This window comes from Pelophylax lessonae, assembly GCF_965119305.1.
Source record: "Pelophylax lessonae genome assembly, chromosome: 1".
NCBI lineage: Eukaryota > Metazoa > Chordata > Amphibia > Anura > Ranidae > Pelophylax > Pelophylax lessonae.
Window position 1 is genome coordinate 355631701 of NC_138768.1, and position 22501 is coordinate 355654201.

The 22501-nt window shown below is 41.3% G+C and overlaps 1 protein-coding gene across 4 annotated transcripts in view; it reads left to right on the top strand.

Moving 5' to 3' along the window:
• TLE1 (TLE family member 1, transcriptional corepressor) overlaps positions 1-22501 on the top strand; it is a 90446-nt gene that overhangs the window by 48459 nt on the left and 19486 nt on the right. For all 4 annotated transcript variants that reach the window (XM_082265427.1, XM_082265428.1, XM_082265429.1 and 1 more), the window contains exons 9-14: positions 765-881; positions 9796-9849; positions 11788-11940; positions 16869-17013; positions 19983-20176; positions 20283-20359. In XM_082265427.1, coding sequence (XP_082121553.1) covers positions 765-881; positions 9796-9849; positions 11788-11940; positions 16869-17013; positions 19983-20176; positions 20283-20359 — 740 coding nt within the window. The remainder of the gene's footprint in view (positions 1-764; positions 882-9795; positions 9850-11787; positions 11941-16868; positions 17014-19982; positions 20177-20282; positions 20360-22501) is intronic.

Below are 22501 nucleotides of genomic sequence, written 5' to 3' on the forward strand. Positions count from 1 at the left end.
AGGCTGCAACATAAAACAGTGTAAAGTGTCTAAATACATTTTTCAATGCAATGTATAATGTTTATATGGGGTTTTATCATGTCTAAAATATTAAGTTTTAGACTAAAGTTTTAAATGTGTGCAAAAAATAAATTGAATGCAAAATGCCTCTGGCAGCGAAAGGCTTAAAGGGCTTTATTTATCAAGTACATAATGTGGCTTTCACCAAACATTCATTGATGGTGAATCATGTATTGTCCTCAACAAATGCACTAGGAAAATTCACCTGCAGTAAATATTTGAGGTAGTATAACACTTTTCTTGATGCGTATACAGACAGTGCATGTTCATACAGGGAACATACTTCATTTTGATCAGCAGGGGATGCCCTGCTGCTCAGAGCAGAGCAGGCAGATGACTGGTCAGTGTCCATGCAGTTTAATTGGGACACAAGTACGTTTTTACACCCGCCAATCCTCAGGGGTGAATGGACGGTTCGATTGGGTCTGCCTGAAAAATGGACAGTACGACCTGATTGGAACCTTGGTATGAAAACAGCCTTAAGAGCTAATCTGTTTTTTTTTCCATTTGGGACAGACTGCCGCCAGAATGTTTTATACGTGAATATGAAAAAAGTGACTGCCCTTAAATATTCATACATGTTCACACCTGTTCGCAGCCTATCTTCTTATTACATCTTCTGAAGTCTGCTGGTTTATCACGGAAATTCTGCTTGTAAATGTTTTAACGTGCTTGTTTTTTTTTCTTTTTTTTGTGTTTTATAGAGTAACTCTCTGTTGGTTTCTGACAGCCTGCGAGGCACAGATAAACGGAGGAATGGCCCAGAATATTCTAATGACCTTAAAAAGAGGAAAGTGGATGATAAAGATTCCAGCCACTATGTAAGTGAACTTGTCTCTTCATGTTTAACATCCTTAACTGTTTAGAGATACCTTTTTAAAATACAATTACATATTTTGTCAATGTTCTAGAATAGACAGTGTGGTTGATATACTTCAAGTGGAGTGTGCAAAATCTGGAGCAGCTTTGCAAGGTAGCCAATCCGCTTCTAACTTCAGCTTGTTGAATTAAGCTTTGACAAAATATCTGGAAGCTGATTGGTTTCTATGCAGAGCTGCCCCAGATTTTGCACACTCCAGTTTTAGTAAATCAACCCTAGTGTGTTATGATGGCATCTAAAAATCACAAAGTTGACTTTGGGTCACAACTGACTGGAGATCGGAGGATTATTTGCCAAGTAGGACCATTAAGACACCTTGAAGACCATTACCCAGTGGTGCAGTTGGAAGCGGGGAGATGGATACAAACATTAAATATCATGAATTTTTTGTTCTTTTCCTGCCGTGACACCATTTATTTAGGGGTTTAAGCTAAAAATTGTAAAAGAATTTTAGGTTTGTGGCCAACTACAGAGGGGAGAATTTACTATAACTGCAAACAGAACTTGGAGATGCTATGCATAGTAGCCAATTTGCTTTGAGTTAAAGAAGAAAGTTACAGTACAGAATCAGATACCGATCAAATAGTTTGTCACAAGAATGCAAGTACATCATCGCTCATTATTTAGCAATCTATGAAATCTGCACACTTTTCCCTTTCCATGTACTAAATGACTTGGAGGAGGTGGCATATTTTAAAGCATTAATTGGTCAAAGGCGTTGTTTTGGTCAACCAGTCTCACCACGTCCGAGATTAGGAGCCAGATTTGATTTCCAATTTTGTAGCACCACTAAACGAGCCCTGAGTAGTATATTGGTAACAGATTTGTACACAGATGGGTACAAATCTATCCCAATCTTCAGTAAGACTAGGGCAGGTTGGGGCTCACAAAATACCTGTGCATTTGGCTAGTAACTGGAACGTTTGTCTCAACAAACTAGTGAGGTTGGGGCATCCCCAGAGAACATGTACTAAGTTCCTTATGTGTCCGCAGTTACGCCAGCACAAGGGGAATAGGGAGGGGGAGAAACTTGCCAATCTAGTGTATAGTACCATCTGTTGGTGATTTCCAATGAGGTTAGTACCATGGGTTGCTTTGAGAATCAATATTCGAGCAGTTTGCCATTGAGAAGATGAGTATGGAGATCATAGTGACATGGCCTTGGATTTATTGAAAGTGCGTTTTGTCCTGGAGAATATCGTAAAAGATGCCTCTTATATTGGGCTTAGGCATGTTGAAGAAACTTCAGGCTTTGGAATGAAGGGTAAGTTTTTAGGGGTGGGGTGTTTAGATAATTTTTGGAGCATTCTAAAACATGTGAACCTTAGCTGTTCAGTTATAGATTTATTTTTTTTCCAACTCCACAAACATGTAGGGGGTGTCTCCATGAAGGAGATCTGATACTTTGGAAATGCCATAGTGAAGTAGTGGAGAGTGAGGGAATCCAAAATCTCAAAGATGTTAAATACGTGCTCTTCTCAGGTTTGGGAGAGTTGAGGTGCCTCCAAGACAGCAACGATGCCTGCATAGGCAAGGGTAAGGATGTCAGCGTTTGCTAAAAACAAACAAGTAAAGGTTGTGACTCTATCTCTACCCACAATGGGCTATCCTTTGGGAACGAGTATCTAGTCCGGTCCAGTATAACTGCCCAGCAATAATCTTTAAGGCCCGGGAAGACCTGTGCGACCTATGGATTTGTTTAATCAGCCAGGAGTATGGACATCTGGCCCTTTTTTCCCTTCCATAGAAATGCCCCAATACTACCAGACAGGGACGTAATCTAATGATTTGCAATGTGTATGGGTAAAGATGTATAGGTATTTGGGGAGGATGTTCATCTTCAGAGCTCTCAACCTGCTGTACCAGGACAATTCAAATTGTGCCATGCGCTTGAGCGCTTTCTCTATCTTATAAATCAGGGGTTTGTACTTAGTAGGGGCCAAGGCTTTAGATGTGTCTGTAATGGTTATGCCCAGAGACTGGATCCTCTGAGTTCCACGTGAACGGAAACTGCGATTGTAAGCTAATTCTCCTGGCTTCTTTGACTTCCAGATCCAGGTTCAGAGATATTGTGGCATTCACCTTGTTTGATATTTTACTAAACTCTGTTAAGGTTCCGCATGCCTGAGGAAGGGAGCTTAGTTAAAAGAATAATATCCGCAAATATTGATTTTGTGTGTCTTGAAAATGAAAACCTGTGATGAGTGGGTTTAAGCATATGGCTGGCTTCCGCTAGTGGCTCTATCATTGGATTGAAAATAGTGGGAGACAGTGGACATCCCTGTCGGGTAACATTGGATATACCAAAGGGTTTGGACAGTAAACCAGAGGCATTTAATTGTGCGGAAGGATTGGAGTATAATGCCAGAATAGCAGACAATATTGGCCCTCTAAAACCAAACTTTTACAGAACCAAAGACCTGTATAGCCAGTGCACCCTATTAAGCATCTTCTCTGCGTCGATCGATGGAGGCAGAGAAGGCGTTCATGTTTTTTTAGTGTGTTGCATATTTAAGATTCTCCTGGTTGCATCTGATGTCTGTCTGCTTGAGACAAAGCCCATTTGTTCCTTCTGAATCAGAGAGGGTAAGACCAGCATAAGCCATTTAGCCAAGAGTTTTGCGTAAACCTTAACATTAGTGTTCAGTAAAGGTATCGGACGAAAATTGGCAGAGGTGGTGGGCTCTTTCCCAGGTTTGGGTAAAGTTACCACCTGAGCCTTTGTAAGTGTGAGGTTGTATTGTTTCTTGGGGAGATAAGCAGAGTCCAAGCTGGGGAGACCGCTCCAGGTGAGGCAGGAATCAGGTGCCGGTCGGAACCGTAATCCAGAATCACATGAAGTAAGAAGGAATGACCGCACTTCCGATAAAGTTCAAAAAAGGAGTGTATTTATTCCACATCAAACGAATGGCAAAATATAAAACATACACACTGTGAGTGCAGGACAAAGCGGTAGACGCGTTTCACGACTGGATGTGTCGCTTACTCATTACCCAGTGTGTATGTTTTATATTTTGACATTCGTTTGATGTGGAATAAATACACTCCTTTTTTGAACTTTATCGGAAGTGCGGTCATTCCTTCTTCATGTATTGTTTCTTGGCCCTGGAGCTTTTCTGAATACATATGCCTTGTATAAAGGCATTATGTTCGGACCATAGGACAGAAGGGTCTGAAACTGAATTTTTATTAAAAGAGAAAAACTTCCGGAGAAGCTGAAGGATAACCTTAGAGGAGACATTTTCCTGCAATAGTTTAACATTTCAACACCATGTAGAAGATCTGCTCCTCTATCGTCCCAATCGCAGCATGGTTCAGCCATGTAATGTTTTGGATAGAAGTTGAGGACATTTTCTGAAGAATCCATTTATCGAATACAAACCGATCAATGCAAGAATAAGTATGTCTGGAGGAGAAAAATGTATAAACCCACTCATGTGGTGTGTTGTCACCTCCCATACATCCCAAACCTCTTCTGCATGAAAAAAGGTCCCTCAATGATGGGGATTGCCCTTTCGTTGGAGAACTGGCATCCATACGTGGCTCAGCATTGAGTTTAAAATTGCTGCCTGCAATGGCCCTGAAGACTTTTCCCAAGAACCTGTTGGTGGGAGTTAAGCATATATGGTACCCAGGGTATACGATTTGTAGTTATGGTCAACTGTTAGTATGATGAATCTGCCATCTGCATCCAGATGGGATGGCTTGAGCTAAAACAACACCGATTTACCAATGGCTATTAGAACACCCCTATTTTTTTTTTCTCTGGAGCACTTGCCGAAAAGATGTGGGTAATCCTTCATACATCTAGGGATCATTGCCTGGTTGAAGTGTTTCCTGCACATTAACAATGTCTGCTTTAACCTTCGACGCCTCCCAGCGGGAAAACCTCTTAGCGGGGTGATTGAGACCCTTACCATTAAGGGAAAGGCACTTTTTAAAGGCATAATAAACACAGGTGTGTTTCCTCTCGATGACTCTGGGTCACAGCTAGAGTAATGGAAGACAGTGGCTGTAAACTCTTCATGCAGCCGATTCGATGAGCAGGAAAGCTGGACTTTTACTGGAGAAGCAAATAGTAGAGAGCTTGTGCTTTGTAGAACAGAACAAACCAGAAGAGGAACATCAAAACGTGTCCCCCTTGATGGGACCAGGAGTTGAGGAATCTGCGCCAACGCTAGCTGAGGGGACATGGGGAATAAGATCAAACACTCGGTAGGGTTCTGTAGATACTTGTGTAAGAGATTGAAGTCAGGAGCCTTTGGATTCATTTTTTCATTATTGATTACCACTTGCCAATCGGATGTTAAAGCTGCAGTTGTTGGTGATGAGGTTCTCCCGCAGGGGGTTGTGGAGTATACCCCACTGTCGCAGAGCTTGAAGGGCTTTGTCTACTATCGCCTTCACTGTCACTCCATTGTGGGTAAAGGAAAGAGTTGCTGGATATTTCCATTTGGGGAGTATTTTGTGGTTGCGCAGTGCCTTTGTTATTGTCAGGTTCACCAGACTTGGAGATTATGCTGAGAAAGGTCTGGGAGCAATTGTATTGAAGAAAAGCTTTCCGGGCGGTTATCTAAATTGGAATATTGATATGATTTTTTTTTTTTTTTACGCTTCGAGAAAAGTTCACACTCAGCAGAACATCTCGTGGCACATCAGGGAGGAGGGAAGGTTTAAACTTGTCTGTGTATTCTATCAATGGCAAGGCCTGGACCTGTAAGGTACCAGGGAAGAAATGAGATCTTGGGCGAATTGCTGCAGCTGTGAGTTAGACACTAATTCAGGGATCTCCCTGAGTTTGATGTTCCGCCTGGACCTATCTTCTAGGTCGACTACCTTGTCCCTCAACCACGCAATTTTTCCTCTGAGTGAGTAACATGAGCATTAACTATATATTGTATGATGTGTATTCACCCAGCAAGGACTCCAGCTGTTCGAACCTGTCCTGCAGCTCCGCTTTAACTAGTTCACCCAGGCCATCATGTCGAAGTGCAAAGAGGAGCACAGTGGGTGGAGTATTTATTTTAAAACTGTATCAGATACAGGCTGTCCCAATGTTGGAAAAGCAGATATGGAATCAGGGCAGGGCTGAGATGCCCAAGTTGCAGGGCTTGTGCTGCGCTCGCATCCATGTCTGGGTCCTGTAGATTCCTGTGGGGCGAGTCCCTGCAGAGCTTTGGTTTTTACTGGGCTCCGGGTGTTTAAGAGTGGATGCCCCTGATGATCCTCCACTGCCCTGCCCTGGGGTCCAGTCAGGCCATCCCTGTGCCCCTGGTAAGTGCCATTTGCCACTGGATGCTGTGGCCTCAGCCCACGGTCGCTGCCCTTTTTGTTGGCGCCCGCAGTCTAGTGGCTGGAAGAATCTGGTCAACTTACAGGGTTGCGACGGCTCTTTTCGGGGACGAGGCATGCCGCTTGGTTTCTGCAGTCTGAGGGGGTTGATAGATGCTGGCTGGGTCCGATGGAGGCTTCGATGTCGGTAAATTACCCCGGGGGCCGAACTGATCTTCAGGCAATTATAGCCACCTTAGAGTGTGGTTGCCATGCCCCCTCTGAAATATATATTTTTGAGATGTATAGCTTGGAAGCTGATTATCAGATTGTCTTGCTGCAATATATATTTGAAGTGTACAAATTTGTTAATGCTCTTAGTGCCTCAGGTACATTCATGTCCTTAATGCCTACCCATGCATTTCAGATGGGAGTCACCTATTCTAGGAAATGTAGGCCTGATCAGGCAACAATCTCATGCTTGTGAGAGGTCTGCCATCCAGTTAACAGCTGGTTGAGGCAACAATTGCTTCAAAATGGCTATTTTTCATTACTACTAGTTGCGTTGATCCTGGTAGTCATCCACCTGTATAACCATGACTGATGGTCAAGTTTACCTTTTTAAGGTTTGGCCATAGAAGGTCTGTTTTTTTTCTAGAAATTATTAGTTTGACAGTTGGGCTCGATGTAGTTTATAACAAGTAAATAAACTTTTGCATGTCAGAAAATCTTGCTTTCGGGTCACTCTTAGGTCAAGATGTTGACATATCTTTGCATAAGTAGACGCTTCTTATTTTTCTGTGGAGAAAATAGGAACAAATTTGGCAATACCTATGCACCATGGTCATTTGTGTCAAGGAGAGCATTGCAGTGGGTTCCAGGGGGTGATGCATTGCAATATTTGGAAAAACGTGTCTGGTCATCCATCGGTCTCAGGGAGGCTGACCGTTTTCATAAAAATGCCAGTTACTTGACTGTTACAAGCTTCATTGCTTTAGGAATTGCTAATCAGCAGCAAGTATTCATTAGATCAAGTTAAAGGGAACACGAACACCTAATTTACATATGTTGTGTATCAGTGACTTTTGCAGTCCTTGCATCAGCATGTTGGACTACTTTTATTTTAAAAAAGGTCTGCTGGGGTGGGCCATATGTTTTCTCTTACAAGTTTTCTTTAAAGTTTTTTTCTGCTCCAGCAGGGTCTGGCCGAATGTCGATCTATGTATGGGCCGGCTGTACACAAGTTGCTGATCGAATAAAAAAAATCTTGCATGGTCAGCTTTAGGCTGGGTTCACACTTGTGCAATGACAGACATCGCATGTGATTCGCACCACATTGCTGTGCAAATCTTGTGCAATGTCTGTGCGATGCAAATTCACCCATTCAAACTGTATGGCCCGAAATCGCATTTGCCCCAAAATGGTGCAGTACCCTTATCTTTCTTTCATTGACCGATACAGCTCCTGGTATTCATAACCACTGAGTTATACTGCCCCCTACAGGAGTAGGACACTAGGCAGAAATTAATTTTGGCTACACCCATGGGCAGTCCCAGGGGGTATGCTCCCTCTTTGCTATAGCCACTCCATTTTTATTTCTACCTAGTTCCTTACTTTGGTCCTAGCAATTTTTTTTTCTTTTTAGATGGAAATGTTTTCTGCTGGATTTTTCCTGTGAGATCTACAATTAACTGCCAGTCGCTTGGGGTTCATCCTCGCTCCTTTAAAAATATTCGGGAGATTCACCTGCTTATGCTGTCCCAGGTGATTCTCCGCCCCAATCCATCTTTCCTTCCAAAGGCTGTCTATGATTTTAATTTTGAATTTAGACTTTATATTGCTTTCCCTATGTCCCAGGCCTAAACATCCGAAGGAAATTGCTTTGCATGCCTTGGATGTGGTCCGGGCAATTGGGATGTACCTGGCAGCTACGGAGTCTTCTAGGAGGTCAGACTTTGTGCTCACAGATGGACCTCGAAAAGGGTTGTCTACTTCCTCTACGACCCATTTCTAGATGGATCAGACAGACTGTGGTTCAGGCCTATTCCATCAGGGGTCAGGTTCTTCCTTTCCCTGTCAAGGCGCACTCTCCTGGGCCTTTCGTCGTCAGGTGTCAGTGACACAGGTTTACAAGGCGGCCACCTGGTCATCGGTGCACACTTTTACAAAGTTTTATAAAGTGGTTGTGTTGGCATCTGCGGATGCTTCCTTTTGGCTGCAAGTCTTAAGAGGAACTGATCCTTTTTGAGGGTGTATTGTTTTTTTCAGGTGGGCTCCAGTTGTTTGGTTGAGCTTCTGTTGGCTAATGTTTAGCCTTGGGAATTTTTTTAGTTGTTCCCACCCCTCATATTTAACAATGCTTTGGGATATCCCAATGGTTATACCAGGAGCTGTGTCCGTCAATGAACAAAATAGAAAATGGGATAGTTTACTTACCATAAAATCCATTTCTCTGATGTTCATTGATGGACACCGCACCCACCCCTCTGTGAAGTTAGAATTCTCTAACTCAGAGAAATATAGCTCTAGAAAGGGAATATACCCCCCTGGGACTTGCCCATAAGTGTTGCCAGAATTATTTTCTGCCTAGTGTCCTTCTCCTGTTAGGGGTAGTATAACCCAATGGTTACGAATACCGGGAGCTGTGTCCGTCAATGAACTTTAGAGAAATAGATTTTACGGTAAGTCAAAAACCCCCTTTTTTTTGGGACTTCACTGGAATCTGATCGCATGGATGTTTACTCACATGATTCCTGTACCATTTCAAAGTTCACACTGCAATCTTTAAACCAATTTAGGGGTGTCATTAACTTTACATTGACACCCCCCCAGCGGTTTGCTGATGTCAGTGTGAACCAGGGTGCGATGCGGGAACCCGCACTGGAAACGCACCCCCCCCCCCCCCCCCCGCAGCTCTCAGTGGCTCTTCCTGCTGACCTCTACCGCACATCAGGACACAGGTATTTGGGCGTAGCCACTTTTCTTTTTAGATGCCTTCTATTTACAGTTATTGGCAACAGGTTTACTTTGAACATATTGTCTCTAGAATGTTTCAAATGTGCATACTGCTAAGAAGCAAAGGAGTTTAAAAAAAAAAAAAAAAGTTGGCAGCCTACTTAAGAGATGTATTCTAGCCCTTTGATAACCCTGTCTCACAATCTGCACAAAGCATAGTTATTTCCTGTTTGTCTTTGTGAAAGCCAGACACTGTTAACAGTCATGGTTTTCCGGTTTGAAGTGCAATCATTTACAGTAGTTTCACAAATCCTGATGCAGATTACAATGCGTGCTACAACAGCAGGGGTCAGATTTCTAGAACCTTTGAAATATCCTCAAGATGCTTTCTTACATGTGGACGTTTGCCAATTTCCTAACTCCTTTTTTTTTTTTTTTCCCACCTTCATTTCTATTCCTACGATAGTTGCTGTTTTGGTTTTGCACTGCTGATTTTATTAGGTGTTCAAATTAACCTTGTGATTTAAGTGCACTTTTTTTTCATATTGTATTAGTCGATTTGTTTTTACTAGTTTTACACTAATAGGTTATATCTATATACTGAATACAAATGTACCTATTAATTACAGGACAGCGACGGAGACAAAAGTGATGACAATCTAGTTGTTGATGTGTCAAATGAGGTAAGGCTTTATTTCCTCACTTTCAAATTTGACAGTTTGGTATATCACTGCGAAAGACAGTGATTTGTAAGCATTACTTTGTAAATGTTTAGGAAGCTCTTGACAACTGCCGTGTAGCATTTGAGGCCCTTAAAGCACCCAAAGTGCCTTTCATCTATAATCTGGTGGTTTATTTTCTCCTGTTTATAGGTGTTACAGATTTTAAAAAGAGGCAAAGCTGTAGTTTTATGTAAGGATTTAGCAGGTTTCAACAGGCTCCCTTAACTACAGGATTGGTTACATTTGCTAAACTTTTGCTAAAAACTGCTTGAAGGTTAAAGGTTTTGTGAATGTTTGCTGGACCTAATGGTTGAGACTGGTATTTACAAGCGAATACTTCCAAAGGCCCATGCATGTAAGGCCAAACCACTGCTTGCATGATGACCAGTTGGGGTTCACATCACTTGTATTGCTAATGTTGAATTGTTAGAAAATGGTTTTTAAAGCGTTTTGATGCTACTACAGCTTTTTTTTTTTTTTTTTGATTTCATTTTTTTTTTATTTCATTTTTTTTTTTTTTTTTCATGGTATAATGCAGTTTGCCTTTTGAAAAACCTATTTGCTTTCAGCAAATTATCAACTTTGGACTGCGTCATGCTGAGAAACAAAAAGACAGTTGTAAGTTGTAGTAGCCTCTGTGACACCTGGCATATCCATGCAAGCTGGCAAAGCAAGACGTTTCATCCTCATTTACATTTTTCCACCTGCAGGCTGAATATGGAAACCTGGTTAGCTTGCAATAAAACTACTTAAAGTAATTGATATATTTTTTTTTTTAAATAACCATGTTACACTTACCCCTTCTGTGCAGTGGAATTGCACAGTGTTGCTCCGAACCTTCCCTTCTCGGGACCCCCGTTGGAGCTCCTGGCTCCTCCTCCTTCTTAGTGTGCCCCCATAGCACACCTGCGGGCTTGATACCCAGCCACAATGCCGGCACCCATAAACGCAGTGCAGCTTGGTCCCCCCAACCCCCCCTCCCCATCCGTTCCCTTATAACAAAATTAAACAGCAGCGAGAGCCATTGGCCTCTGCTGCCTCAGCAAAGCCTGAGAGAGTAAGGAGAGCAGCTACAGACTGGGCACAGGGCTGGATCGCGTGAGGACAATATAAACTGTGTAGGGGGACATGCGGTTACCTAAACATTTTTTACCTTCATGCAGGAAATGCATTAAGGTACATTTTTAGGGCTTTAGAACCACTTTACCTCTTGGTTTGGGTGTGCTATGTATAAAGCAACACATCTATATGTGCTTTATGTAAATTCCTGCTGGCAGCGCTGCATGTAACATGCATAGAAGTCTGTCAACGCCAAGCAGCTAGAATTTTCAAAAGTAGAGATTAGCAGTGGCATCCTCTGTCGCTTGTGACCGGTTTAAAGGATAACTAAACCAAGAACAAAAAATGTAATACATTGCAGCCTACCAGTCCTTAGATGTGACGACTGCTTTAGTATTTACTTTTTAGTAAGTTTGGATACCTTTTGATCTTCAAGAAAGTGTCGTCCTTGCCAGAGTCTCTTCCTGTGAGCCTAACTGAAAGAACAATGTCCTCTTATCTTCCCATCCTAAAATGTTAATAAGAGGTCAACAAAGGAGACCTATTTGCAGTTGAGCCTGGGTGGCAACTGTCGCTTTCCTTGTAGAGTGTAGCCACCTTAGAATAGAAAGTGTTTATTTGCAGGTTCCCGGATTGAAAGTAATGTAGCCATTTATATTTTTGGCTTTAGATGCACTTTAGGTGTCAGTATTTGTGGTAATTAGTGACTTTTAAAACTTTTCATTTGGACTGCTGCTCTTTGTAACAGCTCATCAGCTTTTACAAAATGTGAAACTAATCAGCATGCATCCCATTTTGCTCAACCACATCTAAGCAGTGTTTTTGTTTGCACATGCTTAGGATCCATCTTCTCCAAGAGCAAGCCCAGCTCACTCACCTCGGGAGAATGGTATTGATAAGAGCCGATTAATGAAGAAAGATGCTTCTAGTAGCCCAGCCTCCACTGCATCTTCAGGTAGCTCAACGTCATTGAAATCTAAAGAAATGAGTCTGGTAGGTAACACAGTAACATTCAGTGGAACAATGCATGCATGCAACAGATGGACATAGAATTGTTTCTTTTTTAATGCAACGTATCAACTGTGTCAGTTATGGACCTCATTCTTGCAACTGATAACTATGATTGATTGATTCTGCTCATGCAAATATAAGGAAATCATATTATCTGAATATGTGGGACTATGGCAGGCATGTCAAACTAGTTTTAGGTCATAGGCACCTGTTTTTGCATCCCTTAACCCACTTTAGAATTTAAATTGAATGAAGCCCATAGGGGTTACCTCTGTTAATATGGGTTACCTACCTTTCCCTTTGTCCTTGTGCAGGTCTATGCTGTAAGCCATTTTTTTTTTTGAAGCCCATGATGATAGAGCTAAAATTATGCACGTTTCATTTATTGCTTTAAGGTTGAGTGCCAAAGGGCTATAATCTCTTTTCCTAGAACTAGGTGAGTGTAGCCCTCAGACATATTATGGCATTATTTCCTTTCATTCAACCCATTATTTTGCATCTGATGTGCCTGGGCTATGGGGTCATACTCCACCAACACACCAGTAGGCATTTTTAGTAGGGGAGTGTAGAATAGTTTACGTCCACCCCTGTGCCTACACTATAGGCCTTAAGCTTTTTAGGGCTAATGCACACATGAGCGTATTCCTACTTGTGGTGTAAACATACTGTGTGTGTTGGTGCTCAGTATTCTTTGATGCTGTAAACAGCTGCCCATATACATGATTGAGTGTGGGCACATGCATAAAAACAGAAGTTGCTGAAAGCAGACCACGTGTGCTCATGGCTTTATGCAAGAAGCAGTGCATATTGTGTACGGCTGCCTACAGCCATTTATAGCTATAGGCAGCTGTACACATTAGCAAGGGCTCCAGGGAACCAAAATATGTAGCATGCTTACACTGTAAGGAGGATGGCTCCTGTGTGCATGAGCCCTTATACCTTCATATCAAGCAGTAAAAAAAAAAACTTAACCCTTAAAGTGTTACTAATCCCAGATTCTATATATCTGGTCTCCAACTGTACACAGAACATGGAAATTCAATTATTTTAGTAAATATAAGCTGCTAAATACCTCTTATAAGCAGTATATAGCATTCTAAAGACTTGTATCCATTTCTTGCTGAACACTTGTTAAAGCTTGTAGGAGGAGTTTTCATTCTAGTCTGACTGCCCTATGTCCTATGAGACTGCAGGACCCATGACCCTCTGTACTGTAATGATTGGCCCTGTGCTGATCACATGCATCTTCCCCAAAAAAAACTCTAGCAATACACACCAAACTGAGCATGTGCAGTGTGTCCCCAAGAAGATGGATTGGGGACTGTGGAAGAAGGGGAGGATGAGAGAAGGCAGGATCAAACAGCCTTTTTACACAATGCAGATGATTAACCCCTTAGGTTCCACAATGAGTATAACAAGCATGCTTTACTGCATATACAGACTGATTTTACTGCTGTGGGTTTAGTAACACTTTAACCTCACTAGGTGTTTTTAATGTAAAGTTACTCATTTTCAAATTCCTCAAAGATCAGGAAGACTCTGAAATTTGGTTTTAGAAGGTGAACACGTTGATTATTTACATAGAGGGCTGGCAGCCTACCAAGATTCCACTGCAATAGAAAAAAAAGAAAAGCGCTGAGATTTCAATAACTGTTAAACTTTGACAATTATATTTCTCTAAATGCTTGCAGATGAATAAATGAGCGCTTGTTTTTTAATTTTTTTTTTTTTTTTACTACTTAATAAAAATACGTGCATAATTTATTGTGTTCGTGATCTGGGCACAGGTTCATTTTTCTTTTTTTCTTTGTCAGTTCACTACTTGTGACGCCAAAGAACTTTCCTTCATAATCTATTTTAGAGAGACTGAATTTTAGTGCACCTGAGGAAGCGTGCCATGAGTTCAGAGTTCATTCACATGGCCGCCTATGACCATACACTACCCAGATCAGCATATTTCTGCTGTAGGTACGACCCTGTTTTTGCAATCGGCTGTGGGCAGGATGTTAAGGACAGTCTGACACTGTCCACAGCTGTAGGCAAGTAAGTAATCCCTCAATTAAAATTATCCTAGAATGTAGCTTTAAAAGAGAAGTATGGCCAATACTACATGTGAGTCATAGGATCTCACTTACTTTCGTTCTCTTGTGACCCAGAGACAGATTATAGCAAGCTATTGCCTGCTATAGGCTGACAGGAAGGATTCTGAGAATATTGTTGGGATCTACTGATCTGCTTTACTTGACATCTGGTTTACGGCTGAGAGCTGGAGGCAGCTGTGCCTGCCCCCTCTCCAGCTCGATGCTCCAGTGAGCATTGGAGGAGCAGAGTGGAGAGCGATGGCAGACAGTCGCTGCTCTTCTCTATGAGCACAACAAGAACTGAACAATCCTTGGTCATGTGATTGGTAAAGTCTTACAGCTGACATGGGACAACTGCAGCATTAAGGTGAATAAAGCTGGGTTGACTCTCAGTGGGCTGAATGAGAAAAAATTGTGGCTGAAGGAATTTTCCCCTGGTAAAAATACACTGAATGCTAATTTTCCAGCAGGAATGTTCTTTAGAATCCGGTGTAACGAACAGATAAGTACACACCTGAAAGTCGGCCAGTCACTGAACCCTTAACCACTTGCCACAAAATCAGTGGTTGTACCGGAATGCAGGCATCACCCCGCCTCGGCTGTTATTACAAGCTGCGGGAGGGGACCTACCATGCCCCGCCTTATGCCACTCGCACGAGCGGCCAGCCATTGGACTGAATCGCCTATGATTGGGTTTCGCATGGAGTAATCCAGAAACTGTCACTTCTCCTTTACTGGAGTCTTAAAGGCCTTGTGACAGCAATAAAAGGGATTATAAAAAAAAATTAAAGGGGCAGTGTAAAAATAAAATGTAAAATAAATAAGAAAAAAATGTAAACCCCCCCCCCCCCAATCCCTCTGTGCTTGCGCACAGACGCGAACGCATACGTAAGTCATGCCCCCAAATGTAAACCGTGTTCAAACCACATGTGAGGTATCGCCGCAATGATTAGGGAGAGAGCAATAATTCTATCTCAAGACCACCTGGGTGTTTTTTTGTCCCTATACATTTACTTTTATATTTTTGTGAGAAAAAAAAACACCATTGAAAGAAGGAATCTGGTCTTGAGTTACCTTTTTACCAGCTCCTTTTCTGTAGAAGGCAAAAATCAGACCTTGGGTTCAGTTCTGAAAACACTGCCAGCCTAATGTCTGGTACACAAGATGAAATTATCAGAGGAATGATCGTCTGTTTTTTTGCATGCTAGTCTTCAATCGAAAAATGAAAAGAGTTTACTATAGTTAAAAAATTCTCGTACGACCGAATACAAATTTGGAAGTCATGTCATGTGTTGTAGTGTATTTGTTTTTGTATTTTCGGGTGACAACTGTACTGATTAAGCTAAAATCCTACAAGAATATGTTCGTGCTTGTCCTATCCCGTAACTTAGATGAATTGCTGTGATCGGCTTTCGAAAGCGGTGTCCCAACGATCAAATTATATTACGATTGCTTTGAAAGCAGTATTTTACGTACAATTTTCTGATCGTGTGTACAGGCCATCAGGCTTTTTGTTTTCAGCCAAATCATTTGAAATGTTCTAATTTCTTTAAACTCCACTTTGTTTATCTTTTAAAAAAAAAATGTATTCTGTCGTTAGCTTTTTTAAATGAACCTATAGTACTTTTGTAACATCAATACCTGAAAAATAACTATATGGCCTTTTTCACACGGGCGTTCCGTATGTCCGTATATCACCCCATCCGTTTGTGGGTGATAAAAGGAAATAATGCATGTCAATGGGATTGCGAATGTCAGCGGATGACCATCCGCTGACATCCGATTTGCGTCCTTTCAGTTCCCTTTTTTGGAACGGAACCCTATTTTTCTTCCGTTTTAAAAAACGTAAAGGACGCAAAATCGGATGTCAGCTGTGTCATCCGCTGACATCCGCAATCCCATAGACATGCATTATGTCCGTATATCATCCGAAAACGGATGGGATGATACGAGGACATACGGACAGGTGTCATCTGTGTCCGTAAAATAAAAAGTGCCGGAGCGGATCGCAATACGGTCCGCTCCGTGTGAAAGAGGCCTATGGAGTAAGATTTCATGGGGAATGTTTATCCATTCCATCACAGCAATGCAGGGCTAAACCAACATCAGTACGCTGTGAGTGATGGTGATGGGGCATGTCTTTCTTGCTGTCACAGCATGCTCAATCATTTACCCCTTAAGACTGAGAACATCTTATGGTAAAGTAGGGGTACTGGAGGGGACATCTTCAGATTGAAAAAGTATTGCATTCAGAGTTGCTTCTTCCTTTTTAATCGAGCTATTCATAGGGCAATAAGTGGTGTCGGTTAATTTCTGTCTGTATTTTTGTGATAATTTGCCAATGATTTTAATAGATCATGGAAAAATGAGCCACTCTAAACATGGAGCTCATTTGGCCCTGTTTTTATTTAAGTGATGGCAGTTTCATGAGAACTTGATTTTCCACCAAGCTTAATAGGCCAGTTATAAGGGCACTGCATGTTGAGTGTGATTTTGAGCCAGATCGTCCTTAATTTGTCAAGCTCAGAGAAAACACCATATTAAGGTAATTGTATGCAGACTTAGAAATTAGTATGAAACCATCACTGTGCCAGTGCAGCTAGAAAACTGTGTAACTCTTTCTACAGATCTGAGTTTTCATTTTGGCAGAAGAATTAAAGGTCAACATTTCTTTCTCACAAGTTAATGCTGTCAACATTGTGTGGATTTATTAAAATTGGCTGAAGGAGCGAGTAATAGATGCCCAGTATCCCATCTGCTGTTGTGATAAATTGTGTAATATGGCCTGGATTAAAAATAATACTCATTTAATTTGTTTAATGATACTAGCATGAAAAAGCCAGCACGCCTGTTCTGAAATCGAGCACGCCAACTCCTCGTAGTGATGTACCGACTCCCGGCACAAGTGCTACATCAGGTCTGCGTCCAGGACTTGGCAAGCCTCCCTCCATGGACCCTCTAGTTAACCAAGCCGGTAAGAATTCCCCTTTTCTTCTGTGCTTTGTTTGCATTACATATGTTATGTACATAATACCTTATGAATCTTAAATATGTTTTTCTCCCTTTCCCCTCATCCAAGAGGCCTGATGAATAACAGATGTTTGCACTCAATTTTCAGCAGCTGCACCACTTTCAGTCAGACTGTTTACTCTTGGCTTTATTTTAATTCCAAATACTCCAATTTTCAGAAAGGCGGGCAGGCGATATCTATCTACTTATTGTCAGTGTAATGCTCTTTTTCAAACCTATAATTCTTAGTTCCAGTTGGTTAATATTTGCTATATGCATACAGCAAATGAACGCAACCATATTTACTTTCACAGGCAAGTCTTTTCATGTAAATCCTTGAAAAAATCCATTTTCCTTTCTGAAGAGACTATTAAAATTCAGGAGTCGGGCCTTGAAAGATTAATTCCAGATCTCTCAACCTTTATCTTTTTGGTTTTGGCTCAGGCAAATAAATTGTAAACAAAGATCAGACTATGCATTACGAGTAATAGGGGTGAAATTCCATAACTAAAAGTGTTCTGACACCCGAGCTGTTGGAAAAATCCATGTGTCAAAGTGTGTGTGTGTGAACGTGTGTTTTAAGCATTTTTATAATTCAACAGCTGAATAGAAAAATGATTGCTGTCACTACATTGACGTTGTTTTGGGACAGTAGGAAGTTTCAAAACAGTGCCACAGTTGGCATCTTATGCTTTTTGTTCAAGATTTTGAATTTAGCCATTATAAAACTGACACAAATTGACACAAATTCACATGTGGAAGAACTTTTTTTTTTTTTTTATATACCAGAAACATATTTTCTTTGCCTCTCAGATTGTATACTAATACCAGAGCAGTAAAGCTGAGCCAGTTTAGCTACCCTGCAAGCAATCTCAGTACCCTGAAAAATGCAGCCTCTGACTTGATGAAATGCCACATCTGAGGCTGGAATTTGGCTTTTTTTTTTTTTTTAATAGAGATCTATAATTTCTACACCTTCAGTATATCCAACTATTTAAAAAAATGTACCCTTTCTTTGCATTCCTAAAAATGGCTTACAGGGTCTATGCCTGCTCAGAGGAGTCTGGCTGGATTTGCTGTTTGTGAATGTGCATGATATTGTATAAAACTGTATATAGTCCAAACTTGAGTTGAAAGGAAGAGATGAGACCCCCGCACCAACTTCAGTGTGAAATTAAAGTACACGACACCGCCCTGTTATAATATTTCCTTACCAGCTGGTAGGTAAAACAAGCAGTATAACAAGGGTCAAAAGGCCTCCCCAATAGCCAACCATGAATGGACAATTCCACACTTTAGCCAGCCAGTGAATGGCTCACACTAGATCCAAATTCAATGGAGAGGGTCCCCTGTCCTGGATCCTCTCCATTCAATTTGGATCTAGTGTGAGCCTTTACTGGCTGGCTACGGTGTGGAATTGTCCATTCATGGTTGGCTATTGGGGAGGCCTTTTGACCCTTGTTATACTGCTTGTTTTACCTACCAGCTGTTAAGGAGATGATATGTTCACACGGTGGTGTGGTGTGCTTTAATTTCACACTGAAGTTGGTGCGGGGGTCTCATCTCTTCCTTTCAACTCGGGTTTGGACTATATATACTTGGGTGTTTTTAGCACTGCATGTAGACTTTTTATGTTTTTATTTTGTCATCAAGCTAAATTTTGGCCGGCTGCTAACAAATTATTCATAATCATTATATTGCCTTTTGATTGGGAATTAGTTTAAGCGCAGATATTTCCTTACATTTTTTTCTCACTGTATAAAACTGCCATTATTTTTAGGAGGATGTTTATTTATTTTTTTTCTTTGTATTCAAAAATATTATACATTGTAAAGGTTTGTTTTCCTTTTCCAATTCCTGGACACCCTAAGGCCCCGTTCACATTGCAGCGACCCGACTTTGCCGGGCGACCTCACAGGTCGCGGCGCGCTGCTCGCCCCGCGACCTTGGAGCGGCCGGCACGGACTTCATAACATTGAAGTCTATGCAGGTCGCTCCGGTTCGCCCCAAAGAAGCTCCGGACCCTTTTTCTAAGTCGGAGCGACTTGTGTCGCTCCTATTAGAACGGGTCCATAGCTTCTGTATGGCAGGCGACCTACGGCGACCTGTGAGGCGACCAGGTCGCCCCAGTGTGAACGGGGGCTAAGGCTCCATGCACACGGGGCTTAATAAAAATGCCAGTTCCCTTGCAAGAATAAAATGACCAGTTTTTAGTTCAAAGTTTAGGATAGTTTTTTTTTTTTTTCCTGCCTCTAAATTTTGAGCTTAAAATATGTCTGTAATCCTCTTGATGTGCATGGACACATAGGATAACATTGAGCTGCTTCTACAGGCAGAACACAAAACTCCTGTAGAAGCAGCAATTTTTAGGCCAGTGTGCATGGAGCCTTAAGGTGTAGAAATATTTCATCCGTTATTTCTTTAATGTCGGTTTCTGTTTGATGTACAGTTATAGTTTTCTACGCTACTGGAATTTTTTGTAAATTATGAAACGATCTATGGGGGGCTGCTTTTATGTAACTCTGAAAATGCTAGTTGCCTGGCTTTAATTAAATGAAAGTAAAAGGGAAAAAAAAAAAAAACATAAGTCCTTATGTGCATACTAGGCCAGGGACTATAAGAGATCAGCATTGCAGGCCAGCAGCTAGCCTTTTTCAGAAGATGCCATTCTGAACAGGATGTTTTTTTTTTTTTTTTTTTTTTTTTTTTTTTGGCACCATATTGAAGGGATAGAACAGGCAGTTGTTTGAGTTCTGATCTGCACATGGGTATTTCTTTGCTAAAAATGTAGGTATTCAATGTTCTAATATACTGTTTGTTAAATGTAAACATGTCAATTATTATTTGGCTAAATCTTTTTAAGCTATGGAAAGTTCTTGAAGAAAGTCACAGTACTCTGCATGTTTTTTTTTTTTTTTTCCTCTTCAAAAATAGCTGCTGCAGGTTTGAGGACACCACTAGCAGTTCCTGGCCCCTATGGTGCTCCCTTTGGAATGGTTCCACATACGGGTATGAACGGTGAACTTACCAGTCCTGGAGCTGCCTATGCTAGTTTGCACAATATGTCCCCACAGATGAGTGCTGCTGCTGCTGCAGCTGCTGTCGTGGCTTATGGGCGATCTCCAATGGTGAGTGCCACATTGTTAAGGAATACAAGATGATTATATACCTGGTGTCATTTGTTGTTGCTCACGTTAATTTCACTGAATTTGGGTTTCCTTTTAATGTCAACAGGTTGGTTTTGATCCTCCTCCTCATATGAGAGTACCAGGAATGCCTCCAAACTTAGCTGGAATCCCAGGAGGAAAGCCGTAAGTAATAGTTTAATTGCTTATGTAGATTGATATTGTTTAATGAGATATTTAGATCTTGATTATGAAATTTCTGAATTGTATTATCTATTCTACATAGTCTATAATTCATGAATCTGATGGAAAGTCTGCTGCATTGTTGTAAAGAACTAGACTAGCTTTCATTTTTCCATAGATAGGGGTGTGATTTTAGATTACCTTTTTTTTTTAAAAGAAAAACAGATTGACCACTAAATTGGGAAAAAAAAACAAACATTTTTTTCAGTCTGGTTCTCATTTGTTCAAAGTAAGTTAATGTTTGTGCTAATTTTGTTATTTTGGCCTGTAAATTGTTGATTTACATTAAAGCAGGAATGTGTGAGCTTCTAAAGGTATAGCTAAATTGTGTAGTCTTCGTGCATAGTGATTTACAATGTAACAATCTAGAATTACACATGGACTATTAAAAAAAAAAAATCTTCCTCCAAATACGCAGTTCAAACAAGCCAGCAGCACCACCACCACCAAATACAGCAGTAGTGGTACTACTACCGTTAGAAGGGTTACTCTTACTCCTGCTTCCTTTTGTTGTTCCCTGTCTGATAACATAGCCACCTAAATGACTGATGAGGATAATGCATGTGTCTTCCCCTCCTGTAAGCAAGTTACCAAATTGCTGCCTGCACCTTTATCCCCCAGTCTGTGTCTTGATGATAAGATTATAGGCAACTAAAATAACAGACTTTTACCTACCTGCACAGCATCACAAATCCTGGGCATTTCAGACAGGCAAAGCATTGGCATTCCTGATGAATCTGCAGTTTGCTTAGGGAGGAGCCTGTAGAAATGTGTGTGGGGGCAGAATTTTCTGGCAAGCAGAAAACTACTTCAAAGCATCTGTACTTTTCTTTACCTGTAAGAATTTTTTCAAAACCTTCAAATGTCTGGATTTTACAATCAAAGCCAAAAAACTTCCTCAGTTACTGTTGTTCCTACATTGCTAAAAGCAATGAAAACAACCTAGAAAAATCTACTATTTCACCTGGTAATCCTTTGCCTGGCGTAAGTGCAGGCACTTAAACCCAAGCGATTACTCTGTGCCCTGCTGTCTGGCCTTCCTACAAATACTCTTAAGGGACAGGTTTTGGCTTTGTTCATTCTTTTCCAAAAATCGGACTTCGCTTTCCCTTGTAAAAACCTTTATTCAAGGTATTTCTCGGATTGAACCACCCTTGCATCACCCTGTATTTAATTAAAAAATCTGTTGTGTTCTCTGCCCTGTAAAAACTTCTTTGGATGATCTCTCCTGTAAGGTGTCTGCTTTGGTGGCTATCACATCAGTCAGACGTCTCTCTTGTAAGGAGCCATTTTACATTTTCCTCAAGGACATAGTAGTCATGCGCCCAAGATCCTCCTTTTCCTCCTAGGGTGGTGTCAGTCTTCCATCTCAATAAAGACGCAACCCTTAGTCATTAATTACCAACATAATTGGTAATGATTAAGCACACTTGCTAGTGTGTGAAACGCGTCTACCTGTTTTTTGCCACACTGGGATGTTCTGTTAATAAACCAGAGTTTTGATTATACTTGGAGTGCAGCCATTTCTTCTACATTGATTATCTACGGAGGCGAGCACCTGTATATCATCAGACTTCTTGGTTCACCTGGAGCAGTTAATTCTTCTTGTCTTTAAAGACACAACCCTTCCTCCTTTGTACTCCTAAGCACCCCAAGGAGGTTGCTCTTTACTGATTGGATGTGGTCAGAACCATCATAGTGTTTAGGTACACTATGATGGCTCTGACCACATCCAATCAGCTATAGCTTCTATCCGGAAGAGACTTCCTATTTGTTCTACTATCAGGACCTTGCAGGGGACATATTTCTTCAAGATCCACCTTTGCTACTTGGATTAGATGACTCCTCAAGAGGTTACCTATAAGATAAAGCACCTCTTGCACCTGCTCACTCCACCAGGTCGATAGACATTTCCCGGGCATTCTGAAATCAAGTCTCTGTTGTCCAGCTATTTTAGGCTGCCACCTGGTCCTCTGTCTATAGATTCCAGTCCTTGGATGCAGAGTTCAGCCACAAGGTTCTTGCAGCAGAACTCAGGTCTAATATTTTTTGTCTGTTGGCACTGTTTTGTTTGTGTTGTTGCCC